The sequence below is a fragment of the Branchiostoma lanceolatum genome, chromosome 15, assembly GCF_035083965.1.
Source record: "Branchiostoma lanceolatum isolate klBraLanc5 chromosome 15, klBraLanc5.hap2, whole genome shotgun sequence".
Taxonomy (NCBI): domain Eukaryota; kingdom Metazoa; phylum Chordata; class Leptocardii; order Amphioxiformes; family Branchiostomatidae; genus Branchiostoma; species Branchiostoma lanceolatum.
Window position 1 is genome coordinate 8363059 of NC_089736.1, and position 12911 is coordinate 8375969.

At 42.0% G+C, this 12911-nt stretch overlaps 3 protein-coding genes and 1 long non-coding RNA gene across 8 annotated transcripts in view; 2 read left to right on the forward strand and 2 right to left on the reverse strand.

The window, feature by feature from the left end:
* LOC136420755 (isotocin receptor-like) overlaps positions 1–4830 on the reverse strand; it is a 31287-nt gene extending 26457 nt beyond the window's left edge. Inside the window, exons 1-2 of the mRNA XM_066407853.1 lie at positions 3622–4830; positions 1440–2125 (exon numbers count right to left, since the gene is read on the reverse strand). Coding sequence (XP_066263950.1) covers positions 1440–2125; positions 3622–3842 — 907 coding nt within the window. The 5' untranslated portion in view covers positions 3843–4830. The remainder of the gene's footprint in view (positions 1–1439; positions 2126–3621) is intronic.
* Positions 1–12911, forward strand: part of LOC136420653 (uncharacterized) — a 541092-nt gene that overhangs the window by 72196 nt on the left and 455985 nt on the right. The window lies entirely within an intron of this gene.
* Positions 5684–8807, forward strand: LOC136420467 (juvenile hormone acid O-methyltransferase-like). 3 transcript variants are annotated; one of them, XM_066407411.1, is made up of 5 exons: positions 5684–5814; positions 6124–6209; positions 6329–6460; positions 6721–6985; positions 7435–8807. In XM_066407411.1, the coding sequence occupies exons 2-5, from the start codon at positions 6133–6135 to the stop codon at positions 7732–7734; spliced, it is 774 nt and encodes a 257-aa protein (XP_066263508.1). In that variant the 5' UTR covers positions 5684–5814; positions 6124–6132; the 3' UTR covers positions 7735–8807. The 3 variants fall into 3 exon arrangements, with proteins under 3 accessions (XP_066263508.1, XP_066263509.1, XP_066263510.1); XM_066407412.1 differs by having other exon boundaries at positions 5697–5735; XM_066407413.1 differs by lacking the exon at positions 6124–6209 and having other exon boundaries at positions 5703–5814.
* On the reverse strand, positions 8810–11250 carry LOC136420469 (protein transport protein Sec61 subunit beta-like). The gene is made up of 4 exons (XM_066407414.1): positions 11125–11250; positions 10400–10494; positions 9814–9912; positions 8810–9434 (listed from the first exon to the last, which is right to left on the reverse strand). The coding sequence occupies exons 1-4, from the start codon at positions 11125–11127 to the stop codon at positions 9344–9346; spliced, it is 288 nt and encodes a 95-aa protein (XP_066263511.1). The 5' UTR covers positions 11128–11250; the 3' UTR covers positions 8810–9343.

A 12911-nucleotide genomic window follows, 5' to 3' on the forward strand; every position in this document is an offset into this window, starting at 1 on the left:
AGTGAGGAAAGTCGTGTAAAGTGCCTTTCCCAGGTCACAACGTCTAGCCAGAAATACCAAGAGTCAGACCCGTGGCCTATCGATCTCGTGTTTACATAGCCAATCAGCCATTCGACGCCACTGCCAATAATTAAACATTATCTCTAACGTGTTTCACACTACAAATGGCGCCAACATCATTTTGGCATTATCTAAGTGTGCTGTCCATGTCGTGGTAAACCGTCCCTTTGTCCTAATCATGAAGTCTAGTCGTCTAGTGTCATGCCACTGACTCCCGGTCATTTTAGGAATACTGTAGTACAAGATAGTGTTTAAGTGGCTATGAGAAGAAGTCCCTTCCATTATACTATTTTCACAATACAAATTGTAACGTTGATGAAGGTTAGACATCCAGGTAATAAGATACGCCCAAAAATAGTTTCTCAAGCAACTAGAAAACTCTATCCACTTGCTTGAGTAAATATTTTTGGCGTAAATTGTAACGTTATATGTGAACATATGGATTGCAATTTTTCAAAAGTGCTAAGTCAGCAATATAACCCTACTGGCCAACGGTTTTTCCCATTGCCCTAAAAACAAAGAGTAACATTATATATCAGAACATCTGGATCCAAATTTTCCAAAAGTGCTAAGTCGCACCAATATAACCCTACCCGACGGTTTTCTCATTGCCCTAAAAACAAATAGTAACGTTATATCTGAACATATGGGGTCCAATTTTTCAAAAGTGCTAAGTCGCCCCAACATAACCCTACCCAACGCTTTTGCCCTAAAACTAGTCAGTGTAACGCAAACTCCGCTGTTCTGGGCTTTTATGGATGTTCAGTCGGTCACTATAGCGCGATTCAATCAGTCTACCCTAAAACCCAATAGTAACGTTGTATCAGAACATCTGGATTCAAATTTTTCCAAAGTTCACCGAACGTATGATTAAATCATGCCAATCCAGCAGAAAAGAAAATTATTAACGGTACCGTACCAATCCCTTTTGATGTAATCAGCCATGTGAATGAACATGAAGGTTATAAAGGTCTTTCTGTCAGACGTCGTCCTTAATTGACCTTGAAGAATCAGTCATTTCAGCAGTTCGTAGTGCGCATGTGCGGTCGCGCTGCATTGTGGTCCATTGGTCAAAGTTCAAGACCCCTTGGCTCGTAAACTGTACGAGCGCGAGCGCGCGCTTGTAAGCAATATAGCACTTTAGCAGGGGGCCTGTGCACTAGTAATGGTGTGTGTCCAACTACCATACTCGTTTCCATAAGAGCTGGGCGCTATTAAAAGAAAACATATATGTACCATTTTCAAAGTCTATGGCATGTTTCGGATCGGATTGAACCCGTTCGCATGCAAGGCGAATGCTTTATCCACATTTGAAGCGGTCTGACGTACATAGTAGTGTAAACAATTGTCTTTCAGTCGTATATATGTCGTGCCCTTACCTTGGAACGGTGCGTGCGGGTCCCAAGTGTGCCACAACTGCACCACGAAGAACGGCGACCAGCACACGACGTAAGCGATGACGATGACCAGCGTCATCTGCACGGTCTTGACCTTGGTGGCGGTGAAGTCGATCCCCATGTGAGTCCTCGGTCTCATGGTCAACTGGCGGTGACGGGTGACCTTGACCCCTCGCCGGGTCGTCACCTCATCCAGATTACCGCTCTGGAAACTCTTCCACACCTGGCGGCAGATCAGCACGTAGACGAAGGCTATGATGAGGCAGGGGGCCGCGAACAGAGACAGACAGCACCAGGTGACGTAAGCCTTCTGCCCCCAGCCCTCCTGGAACTGTCCCCAACAGTCGTACATCCCCGTCCCCTCCACCACTTCCCGGAACGAGAAGATCTGTACTTGCGGCACGGCGAAGAGGAGGGAGAGACACCAGCTGAGCAGGATGACGCGCTTGGGGTGCTTGGACGTCTTGGTGAGGACGGACATGGGGTGGCATATGGCGGAGTAGCGGTCCATGGCGGTGGCTACCAGGACGTAGGACGACCCGTACAGGGAGGCCAGCTGGAAGAACTTCACAACTCTACAAGTGACGTCACCGGCAAGGAAACGGCCGGTCACATCCCAGATTAACTGGGGGAGGATGTTCATCAAGGCAACGGCTAAATCTGCAATACTGGAAAAAAATAAGATAAAAGTAAGTCCATGAAGGTTAGAAATCCAGGTAAGAACATGCACAATGCCAAAAGTTACGCAAGTAACTGGCCTGCATGGGTACGTTTCGTTTTGTTTTGTTTTCTTTACAAAACTTATTCTGTTGCTCGAGTAACTGTTGAATCGTGTAAGACGAACTTTTGTATTGTGTAAGACAAAAGTAGCAATGTAAGTTTAGATCGGGTCCGACTCAATAGTGAAATTCAGCGAAATACACATAGTGGGGCGTCCTTAGAACGGGACGCTAAGCCGTGGCCTGCTGTTAATTGTACGAAAACATCTAACGTTAGCGGAATTTTCCCGGTACAATAAACCTGTATATACTATACATAGCGCCTGTCTTCCCCGTTACCATCAGTGAAAGATTAGCTCTTCAGTGAGCCGTAACTAGTTCGAGATAACCTTCACTTTACTATGTACTTCATACGTTATTCATTTTCCTTTCTGTCATTCGTTTCACGTATCAAAGAAGATAGCTATTACAGGCGTAGCTCAAACGGAAGGAAACAGGCCAATATAACATCAGTTTATTTGGCAGTTGATTGATTCAAATCATCGCGGTACTTAAATGCCTACCACACCGTTGAGTCGTAAATGAAACACCTCCGCCAAGGTGTCGGTAATACGTGCGCGCGCGGTCTAATGAAATCCGAAGGATGAAAGTCTACAGAATCATGTGTACCCGTCGGTTGTTCCACATTCAATGTGATTAACACCTCAACGGATAAGTGTAGAGAGATTTGTTGATTACAACTATGCGTAACATATCTGCTCAAGTTTGCTCTCATAATTCCGGCGGGTATTCTAATTAGGACCAACACCTTTTTTTGAATGTGAATTTAAAGAGATTTACTAATGGAGCATGTACATTCTAGATATAAATGTTAAAGACATTCTTGAAAAGGCCTTGGTATACCACATTTTTCCGTGCTTTGTTTTTCAATGTGGCGGTACCCGGTTAAGAGTTGACCCGGTACGTATGTCTGCTATAGCTACCGCTGGGAACGTTTCTTTGTCGCAACTTGTTAGTTGCTTGGTTTGACAGATCTATAATTGTCCTGAATTTTTGTTTGTTGTTATGTCTTACACATTAAAAAGCGATAAAGTCTTGATAGTCTCGTTTGTCAAGTTTTTACCTCAAAGGAATTACCTTATCGAACGTTTTATGATGTGAAATCATAAAAATGAGGCTTATTTACAACATTTCAACAAAGACAAATGAAAAGTAATCAATGTGTTTTCCAAACCAATTATATTCGCGATGTATTACAATTTCTTCAAATGTTTTACCTTGATAACAGAACATTATCAACAAAAGGCAATCCTTTTTTGTGTCCTGATTTGTCACGATTTTGCAACGGGCCCCTTTGGAAATCAATAGCTTAGCTAAATGAATACTGACCACCTTAAATATACATAATTTGATAAAAAGAACAATGTACAGAATGTTTGACTAACCAGAGATGTGTGAGAAAAAGGTGCATCCGTCTGTGGTGCCGTCTGCTGTGGTAGATGTCTGCCAGTACGCACAGGTTCCCGCCCAGCGCCAGAAACATCATCGCGCCCAGCACGCCCACCTCGATCGTCGCCAGCGTCTCATCCCGCTGGAAACCAGGAAAGGCCGTGGGGAGGCTCTGGTTCGAACCGTTCCCTAACGAGAAATCCCCGCTACCTTCCATGTTACCGGGGTGTGAACTGAGAGAGACCCGCAACGGGAAAAACGCGAGCTGTACTCGGTTCCACCGCTTTCTACATATTGCCTGTACCTGCCGATATCTTCAAAAGATTTATAGACCTCTCAAACGTGTGGCATTTGGATAAGCGTCGCTTCCCCGGAAAACTCGCTAGAGTGGCTACACTAAAGTATAGCCACAGTCCAATTAAGCACTGGTCTCTCTCAGTGGTGACGCTTTATACCGTACAGAGGCGGAGGAGTTTGACGTATGGTAGTCACCATGACAACGAGACGCGTATGTTAATGGTGTTAACTTTCTCTAAATTCTCATATTACAAATACGTCATAGGAAGCTTGGTTGGGACATCCAATTGCAAGGATTAGAAATAAAGATCTAAAACTTTCATGTTAATCAACACCTAATTAGGAACAGTCCAGGTCGCAGATGGTATACTTCCAATTTACTAGTACTTTGGACTTTTTCATAAGCCATATGTGCGTCTTCCATTTACATGGATGACGCCTGGCGGTTTTCGGTGGCACTGCACTCAAGTGTCCAACCCTAGCACACCGATTGGTTTTGTTCTTGGTGCTGAAGTGATAATCCAGCGGAGAATGTATCACAATTCATCATTGGAAGGTGTGTCTATATGACCACATTTGTCATTTTAGGACATGTACAACTTATCACTGTGTTCAACAACTACTATTAAAGGCAAACAAAGCAATAGTAGGGACCAAAAATGGAAATAAGAAAAATGCTCGCAGTGACATTTACTAACACTGTCTAGCTAGCACATTCTTGTAATAACTTCATACTTTGAGCACTTAAAAACCGTACAAAAACCTCGGCGACGATTTTAGTGAGTTTTCACATTACAACTAAGTCATATCTTTGCACCATGGACGTCGCCATACATTGTGATAGTGTTGTCATGTATAGAAATGACTAAATAAACTGACTGTCAAAATCCGAGTTTCGGGCCTTAATATTGGTTTGGTTGGTTTTATGTTCACATATTTTACAGTAACCTGTTCACCACGAACTAAAAAAAACATCGTTAGCATTTTGCCTTTTACAGTAAAGCCCTGCACGGCAGTTTTAACCGCGAACTTAAAACCACCACAAACACTCCATTTTCTCCTCACAGCGAAATTAAATCCCCGCGAACATTTATTTCCTCTTTTTCACTACTATATAACAGGACCCACCCCGAGGCATCGCCAAAAATGCGACTGATCGGTTGCTACGAGTCATACCTTGTCCTAGATGCATATTGAAGTAAACAATTCAAACCATGATTGGAAAAGTTCAGGGTGAACACTTACGTCGTGACAGGAAGGGAGAAGAAATTGCTAACCCGTCTATAAATGTAAGCCGAGGTCTTAGACGAAAAACATGTGGGTTATGGACCTCAATTAGCGGCTACGTTCACGGAATCGATATGGGTTCGATGGCCTAGAGGTCACGGGTTCAATGCCCGGCTGCACTGGGCTAGACGTTGTGTCCTTGGGAGAGGCACTCAACACGACACTCCACCCAGGTGTAAAAATGGGTACCTTGCTTCGGTTTGGGAGGTAAAAGGCGGTGGAATGAGAGCGATGGACTCCGTCTTCCAATACCGTGTCCATGCAAGATACAGTGCGTCAATGGCCTCTAAAATGCCATGGGATCTTTACCATTTTATCACCATTGATGATCACATACTAGTAATGACTAATCCACAGACACAGAATGCTACTTTCAATGTGCGCTACATATGCGCCACCTAGCCACTTCACAAAGAAATGCAGACGGACATGCGTGTTCGCTACACACTAAATACATTTGAGTGACCGCCAGGTTGTTGACCCATGGGAAACTTAAGGTCAGAGTGGTGTGTCAGAACTATTTCAGGTGTGTTGTGCAGAGTAGAGAAGAGTAGAGAAGAGCAAAATCTTTGGTTGAGTAGAAGCTGTAGCTATCAGCATTGACGGTAATGTGACAAGACTATTGTTTTGTATTGTTCAATGCAATGTTACATGTGTACTGTATTCATTGTCATCCAAAATTTGTAGTAAGCCTTCTGTATTGAGAACAAAGATCATATGTTTAACCTCCTTGGATAATTTCTAATCATTTGTATTATCCATGTAGGCATGTAAGATCATAAGAGATTCCGGGGCATGGGCAACATAAACCATTTTTGATGATTTCATGATAATACCAACATTGATATGGTTCTTTACCTGGTCAATACATTCCTTGTAATGGATCGTTGACTTTCAACTTTGTTGTTGGTTAGTCCATTGCCATGGATATGGACAATGCTGAACAGTATGCCAGTAACAGAGGGGAACAACAGAATGTAGCTATGGACCTTATAAACAAGTGAGATCAGGCTCCTTCCTTCAATCTTTTCAACCTTCTCTCAATCCCTCATCATTTTTGCTGTTAGTCGAAGAACTACCTTTATCACACTCTCACACTCTCACCTTTGACCCCCACAGGTATGTCCAGTGGAAGGAGGGTGACCTTGTACTTGATGTAGGGTGTGGCACAGGCGAAGTCACCAAGTTCATGGCCCAGCAGACAGGGGTCAAGGCTGTGGTCGGATTCGACTTATCAGATAATTTCATTCGGTAAGTAAGTGATACTATCAAATGTTGACTTGACGTCATAAGTGCAAAAAAAATCCTAATACGTGCAAAATTTGAAATGCACCTCTCCACTAGTAAGCTTGCGCACTTCCAGATTTGCAACAGAGCACAATTCTACAAGCTTGTGCACTACCACTTTTGCTTTAGAGCACAAATTTTGACCAAGAACACAAAAACAGCATACCTATCTACCTGCAAAACGTGAAATGCACCTGTCTGATAACAAGCTTGCACACTTCCAGTTTTGCAACAGAGCACAACTCTACAGAGAACACATCCTTTTACGTGGCTGACGCTTCTCATCCCACGGCCATGAGGTCAGAGTGGGAGGGGTTCTTCACCAAAGCCACTTGTTTCACCATGCTGCACTGGATCCAGGACAAACGCACCTGTCTGCGGAACATCTGCAGCTGTCTGCAGCCAGGTGGCCAGCTGGTCATCAACTGTCTACTGGACACTGCAGGGGTCAGCGATATTGACCTCCCCAACTGGAGGCATTACTTAATGGTATTTTTCTAATAAGTTTAAAGCATATTATCATGAGGGATGTCCCTGTAGCTCAATTGGTAGCAGCCTCACAGTTGAGCTCCTGGTTACAAGACTGGGAGACCCGGTTTCAAATTCTGGGCCAAGACATCTCAGTTGGGGCTGCACCTGTCTTTCAGAAGGGATGTAAAATAGGGGTCCCACGTTGGAGGTGATGGTGCCTAGAGCATGTTGAAGGGGCTCAAATTCAGAAATAAAGATTGGCATTTGAAGGTACAATTCAGTGGACTATATATCCCAAAATTGTAAAATATCCAATCAACTTTGACGGGATGACATGTTTTAGCCCCGTTTTGTTTTATTTATCGATGAATCTTTGTATCAGGCCTAGGGTCCGGATTAAAAAGTGGTAACATGCTTTTTTCACTGGATATGACTATACCACAGTATTGTCCTCTCTGTTTCTAAAGGATTTTGAGTATAACCTCCATCCCTGGCCGAGTGACAACATTGTCGGCATGCAGACTTTACTGGAGGAGTGCGGCTTCAAGGTCAACGAATGCCTGGGTCATCCCGGACCCCCACAGGACGAACCACTCGACGAGGAGGGGTGGAAGGGCGTGTTACGTCCTGTCTTGTCCCAGCTGAAGTACATACCGGAGGAGAAACATGACGAGTACTTGACAGAGTACACCAGAGCTGTCATGGAGAGGGTTGAGGACCAGAAGGGGCAACCTGAACAAGTGGTGGCTCATGCTTCTAAAATATAGATACAAAACAGTATTGTCATTTCTGCATCACACTAGTTTCACCCCTCCCCAAGATGCGTACACAATAACAACACATGACACTTGTGTGGGGGGAGAGCGCCACCTGGTTCAAGCACTGCATCTTGTCTAAAAAAACCTCCCATTGTATTTGAAGGCAAAGAAAAAAAAGGGGGACGTACACCAAAGCCCAATGCAAAACAACTTTCTTCTCTGGGTTTTCTTGCTAAATAACATTCAAAAAACAAAGTGAAGCAGGCTGTTGTAGCGACCTCGAATGAACATCCCAGCATGTCTCATCTTCTTATCCCGTCTGCACTCGCACACCTGGATGACACACCCTCATCAGTCTTCACCTGCGTACATTTCAACATAACTGTGTTACTGCAGAAACACAATTTCACGCTTATGACTTCGTCAAACGCTATAAATTGTGATCTCACTTAACACATCAATGAAGCTGGCATGCTTCTAAAATATAAATCCTATACAGCATTTTCACTCACTAAACATATCAATGAAGCGGGTAGGTATAGACTCGGGAGAAAGAAGATGCATTATGTTTAGACTGCTGTAAATGCAGAAATGTTTGTGGTGGTTTTATGTTTGCGGTTAACCCTTCAGCGCGAACTTAAAACCACCGCAAAACTTTTTGCCCACCATGACTGTAGCGCTACTATTGTTTCAAACGAACACTTCATTTTGTCCCTACCGAGAAATAAAAACCACACGAACTTAAATGCATTTGCAGGATGCTTCATGTACAAAATGACTCATAAAAACTGGTGGATGCACTGACTACTAAGTATCTGATACCAGCTCAGAAAGGAACAAGAAATAGTCACATTGTTAACCCAGGATTGAGGCATTGAAATATTTGTAAAGTGAAACTCATTACCACCAAGTCCAATGGTGCATCCTCACAAGATAGCTTTAAAGAATGCTAGCAGTCAGATGTGCAAAGCCTAGGCGTGACAGGTCGTTCAGTGTAATATAACCAGCTACTGCAATGCAGCAAAGCTGGCGTGTTACATGAAAGTACATTCAAGAAAATAAAGGAGAGTCCAGTGGACTAACATACTGGTATATGAGAATTTATTGTCAAAATATCACAATCAATTTTGTTTACCAAGGTAAACATGTTTAACAGAGAAGAAAAGTATCATGTCAGTCTCCAAGTACCATCAAGGTATAGAAGGTACAACAAAACATCCATATACAAACTGTTATGTAGCTGGAACTTAAAACTTGGAATGGTCAAAAATAACCTGTTTTGTACTACACGCTACTTATTATCATAACTAATGGTCACTATGCTTTTACAATCCTTAATTTATCTTCTGGACACTCTTGTACATGAAACAATGCTCAATGACAAAGCTTTGTTCATGGACAAAAGGAAAGAAAGTTTCCTTGTGAAAAAAGAAAGGTACTTTCTTTAAATATAAAATTCCAGTTCATACAGACTTATTTTACTTTAGGGGGCTAATATAACATAAACTCAAAGCTTTGAGTTAAAAAATGTTACAGTACAAGAGACTAAAATGTTTATGTTGATTCTGTATGGTGATTGGTGGTTGGCTGGAGTTGGTAGACTGTGTAGCGGCACCCCCTAGCCTCCTCTCGTGTACTTGCCCCAGATGTGCAGCATGAAGACTGAGGCAATGAACAGCAGGCTCATCACAAGAACGGGGACAGGGCCACTGTAAACAACAACAAAACAACAATAGTCAATACACATAGGATTCAATACCTGAGGCCTAAACTTGCAGAGTATGCAAAAGGGTAAGGCAAAATAACAGCAGTTAGGAGGGAGAATGTTAATCATATTTCTAGTAAATTCTACAGTTATGATACTTTAAATGCAGACATGTTTGCGGTGGTTTTATGTTCGCGGTTTTCGTGGCGACCATTTCACCGTGAACTTAAAACCACCGTGAACATTTTTGTCCAATCCTGTAGCTGTCTATGACTATAGCACTGCCGTGAAATTAAAACCACAGTGAACACTCCATTTCCCCTTAGCGCGAAATAAAACCACACAAACTTAAATGTATTTACAGTAATAAGAAGTTAACATACACTTTGAGTCCAGGAGAGTCCTCTGTGTAGAACCGCCACATCCCAGCAGTGTTACCTGTAGCCCTGGCCTGGCCTCTGGAGGCTGAGGATGGGGCTTTCCTGGAACATTAACAACACAATAAGTTGTTATTGCTTAAAAATCTGTAAATCTAAACTTGTTATTGCTTGATATTCAAATCAGTGGCTGTAACTCTAGTCTGTGCTACATAAACTCTCAGTGTCTTTATACTATAGAATAGATCCCGACCAGTGGCATACATAAATTAATATCAATAAAAGGATGTTTCTTTCAGCTAAATTTCATTCTAAAAAATGTATTACATGTAAAAAAATTCAATCTCAGACTGAATTAAAGCATGGTGCTTTATCACTAGCCGGGTAGCTAGAAGTGCAATGCGGCCTCACTGGAACTCACATTTTCAGTAAGGCACGCTTGCTGTTGGGTTCTTTCATAAACAGAGGTTTGATGTTTCCCCATATGTAGGGTTGCCAGTTTTACATCAAAAAGGACTAGTGAAACCTGTAAAACCATGTCCGAGCAGGGTTCAAACCTCCGCCCTTTGGATCTAGACTACTGTACACCCACCTTTGTCTGAGCTGGCTGCCTCCCCCGGCCCGCGGTGTGACGGCCTTGCTGGAGGGGGCCCGGGCCCCGACATTTTGCTGGCTCGCTGGTGCAGGCTGGAAAAAAATAAGAATTCTCTTGTTAAATGTAAATGTTGAAATTGTCTTCCACAGTCAGTGTGCAAAACTTAATAATTTGTCTTGGGGTGAGTTGGGCTGATTTTTTCCATGCTGTGAAATTTGACTGCCACAAACTTTAGATAAAATCAATCTCAGATAATTCATACTTTCAGAGATACATTTTAGGTAATTTTGCACGTAGTCAAACGTTACTGCATAGTGGTGCATACTGTATAAATCAGCAAGCCCCCCTCCCCCAATTAATACAGAGACTATAAAAATGTTCTTTTCTTCCCAGGAAGACTTAAGAAAAGCTTAAATATCGTTGGATCTTGGCTTTTCATTACCTAATGTTTCAATTGAGTGACTGTAAGCATTTTTCCATCCCGATTTCGGACAGCATATGGGAATTTCGTAGTTGAGAAATCTTCGAAAACAGCATACGTGGCAAAACGCAGCACTTGGCTCAAAGTCCACTCGACAAAAACGCACGTTTCTAACACAAAACTCAACAATTGAAAGATAAATATCATGTTTACATGTTCAATACATGTCATACTACTGATTTATGCTGTTAAAGTTTTCTATAAATGTCTAAAATATTATAAAATTGCAGACAAGTCTTACCATGTTGTTCTGTTCTCGACAACTCTGAAAACAGCCGGAAGTGAAAAGGACACGCCGTGACGTCAGAAGTCTCGCTAAACCGCGCGTGAGTTGGTGCCAAGGGAGTAGAGTAGATCACTTTGTAATTTTTACGGGGGTGCCAACACTAAAAATCTACATCTTTTATAAATATAACAAGAATAAACGTTCAATATTCTCATATGTTCAATTTATATAGACAGATTCATTCAATGAAATTACTTTTTAAAGATAAACAGCATTTGATAAGCAAACAATAAACCGATCTAATGCCAAAATATCCCTAGTGATAAGATTAAACGTTACCAAGCTAGAAGAGTTCAATATGACATCTAGGGGTAAATATTTTATAAAGGGATTAATATACCTTTACAAATGGTACTTTAACGGTACTTCGGAGACAAACATATTCTAAAATGTAACAAAATATAGTACACGTAGTATGATGTTATCTATATCAGTTGTTGGTGACTAATAGTGTGGAATATTAAAATCGTTCATCTTCTTATCTCCCTAAAATATTAGTGGTATGCGTTCATTGAAAGAGCGTCCCTAAAGGAATGGGGCAAGTCTAAACCTGTAGTCGTTCTGGCCTCCTATTTGTCAGCTCATTTGCTGTATAAATAGCATCTGATCTAATACGAATTCCTGCTGACAGTCCATTCAGAAGTCTGTGTCCAGGACGCCATGTGTTTTTCTCCGGGTTTCAAAACAACTCGTGTTATTTCTTTCCAACTTTTATTGTATTGTTGTAGTGTTCAACTGTGTAAATGTTTATACAAGCTGAGCAGCTGGTTTATTTGAAGTCGTCTGCGTTTGTGGAAGGTAAGTGACCTGCTTTGGTACTTATGGGGGCGACGGACTTAGTTTTGCAGAAGACAAACAACATTATCAGCTTCGCTGCATTTCAACTGCTTCCAAGTTTGTTTTATATTGTCTAAGTCTGTTTTATGTATCAAGAAGATATTAAGAAGGTCTGGTCATTAGATTTCTCCTGTGCTAACACTACAGGTTGGTCTTTTGCTACAATGTTTTCAAGTTGGCACAGAAAAGTTCCCGCCGATATAATTTGCACTTCTCAATCAGAAAACACCAATTCTCTATTCACCGATGATTAGATGTTAGGTGTTAAACGGTGAATTGTTTTTAACGACCGGAAGAAAATAATGTTTAACGGTTGTTGATATATCCCGGTTGTACTCTAATTTTTTTAGTAAGGACCTTTAGCGTATGCCAATGACGAGGTAGCTAAAATCAGGATTACGTTAGCTTTGGTATAGCTTGCATCAGAGATCATCCGAGCTTGCATCATGTTTACAACTTAAGGCCCTCCCGTTTTTTGTTACGATTTTATGTATTCAACTGAAAACAGAGGCTGGAGAACAATTTCTTCAAGTTTTCTTTGGAAAATGTTGCGTGAAAATTTGAGCAATTCGCGGGAACTGTGAAAGCGTCTGGACATGTGAGCGTAGGCGTGCCTTGACTTGCCTGGGTCAGGGCACGATATGTCTGAAAACATGTCTCAGGTCGTTGTTATTGGGTCTTATTGTGTCTAAAACTTTTCTGACCAAAAAATGTGGTAACCCTTAATTGTTTATGGCCTGTGTGTAATTGTACCCACATGTTTTCATTGATCCAGGATGGGGTTTGAAGCCCATGGGGGTAAAGTTATTGTTTTGGTGCGAGTGCAGTGGGTGACTCATTCAGGAACAACTCGACCCCTCTCGCCCGACCTCAGACCGTATTATTGTTTATCTTTTTAAAGGCCC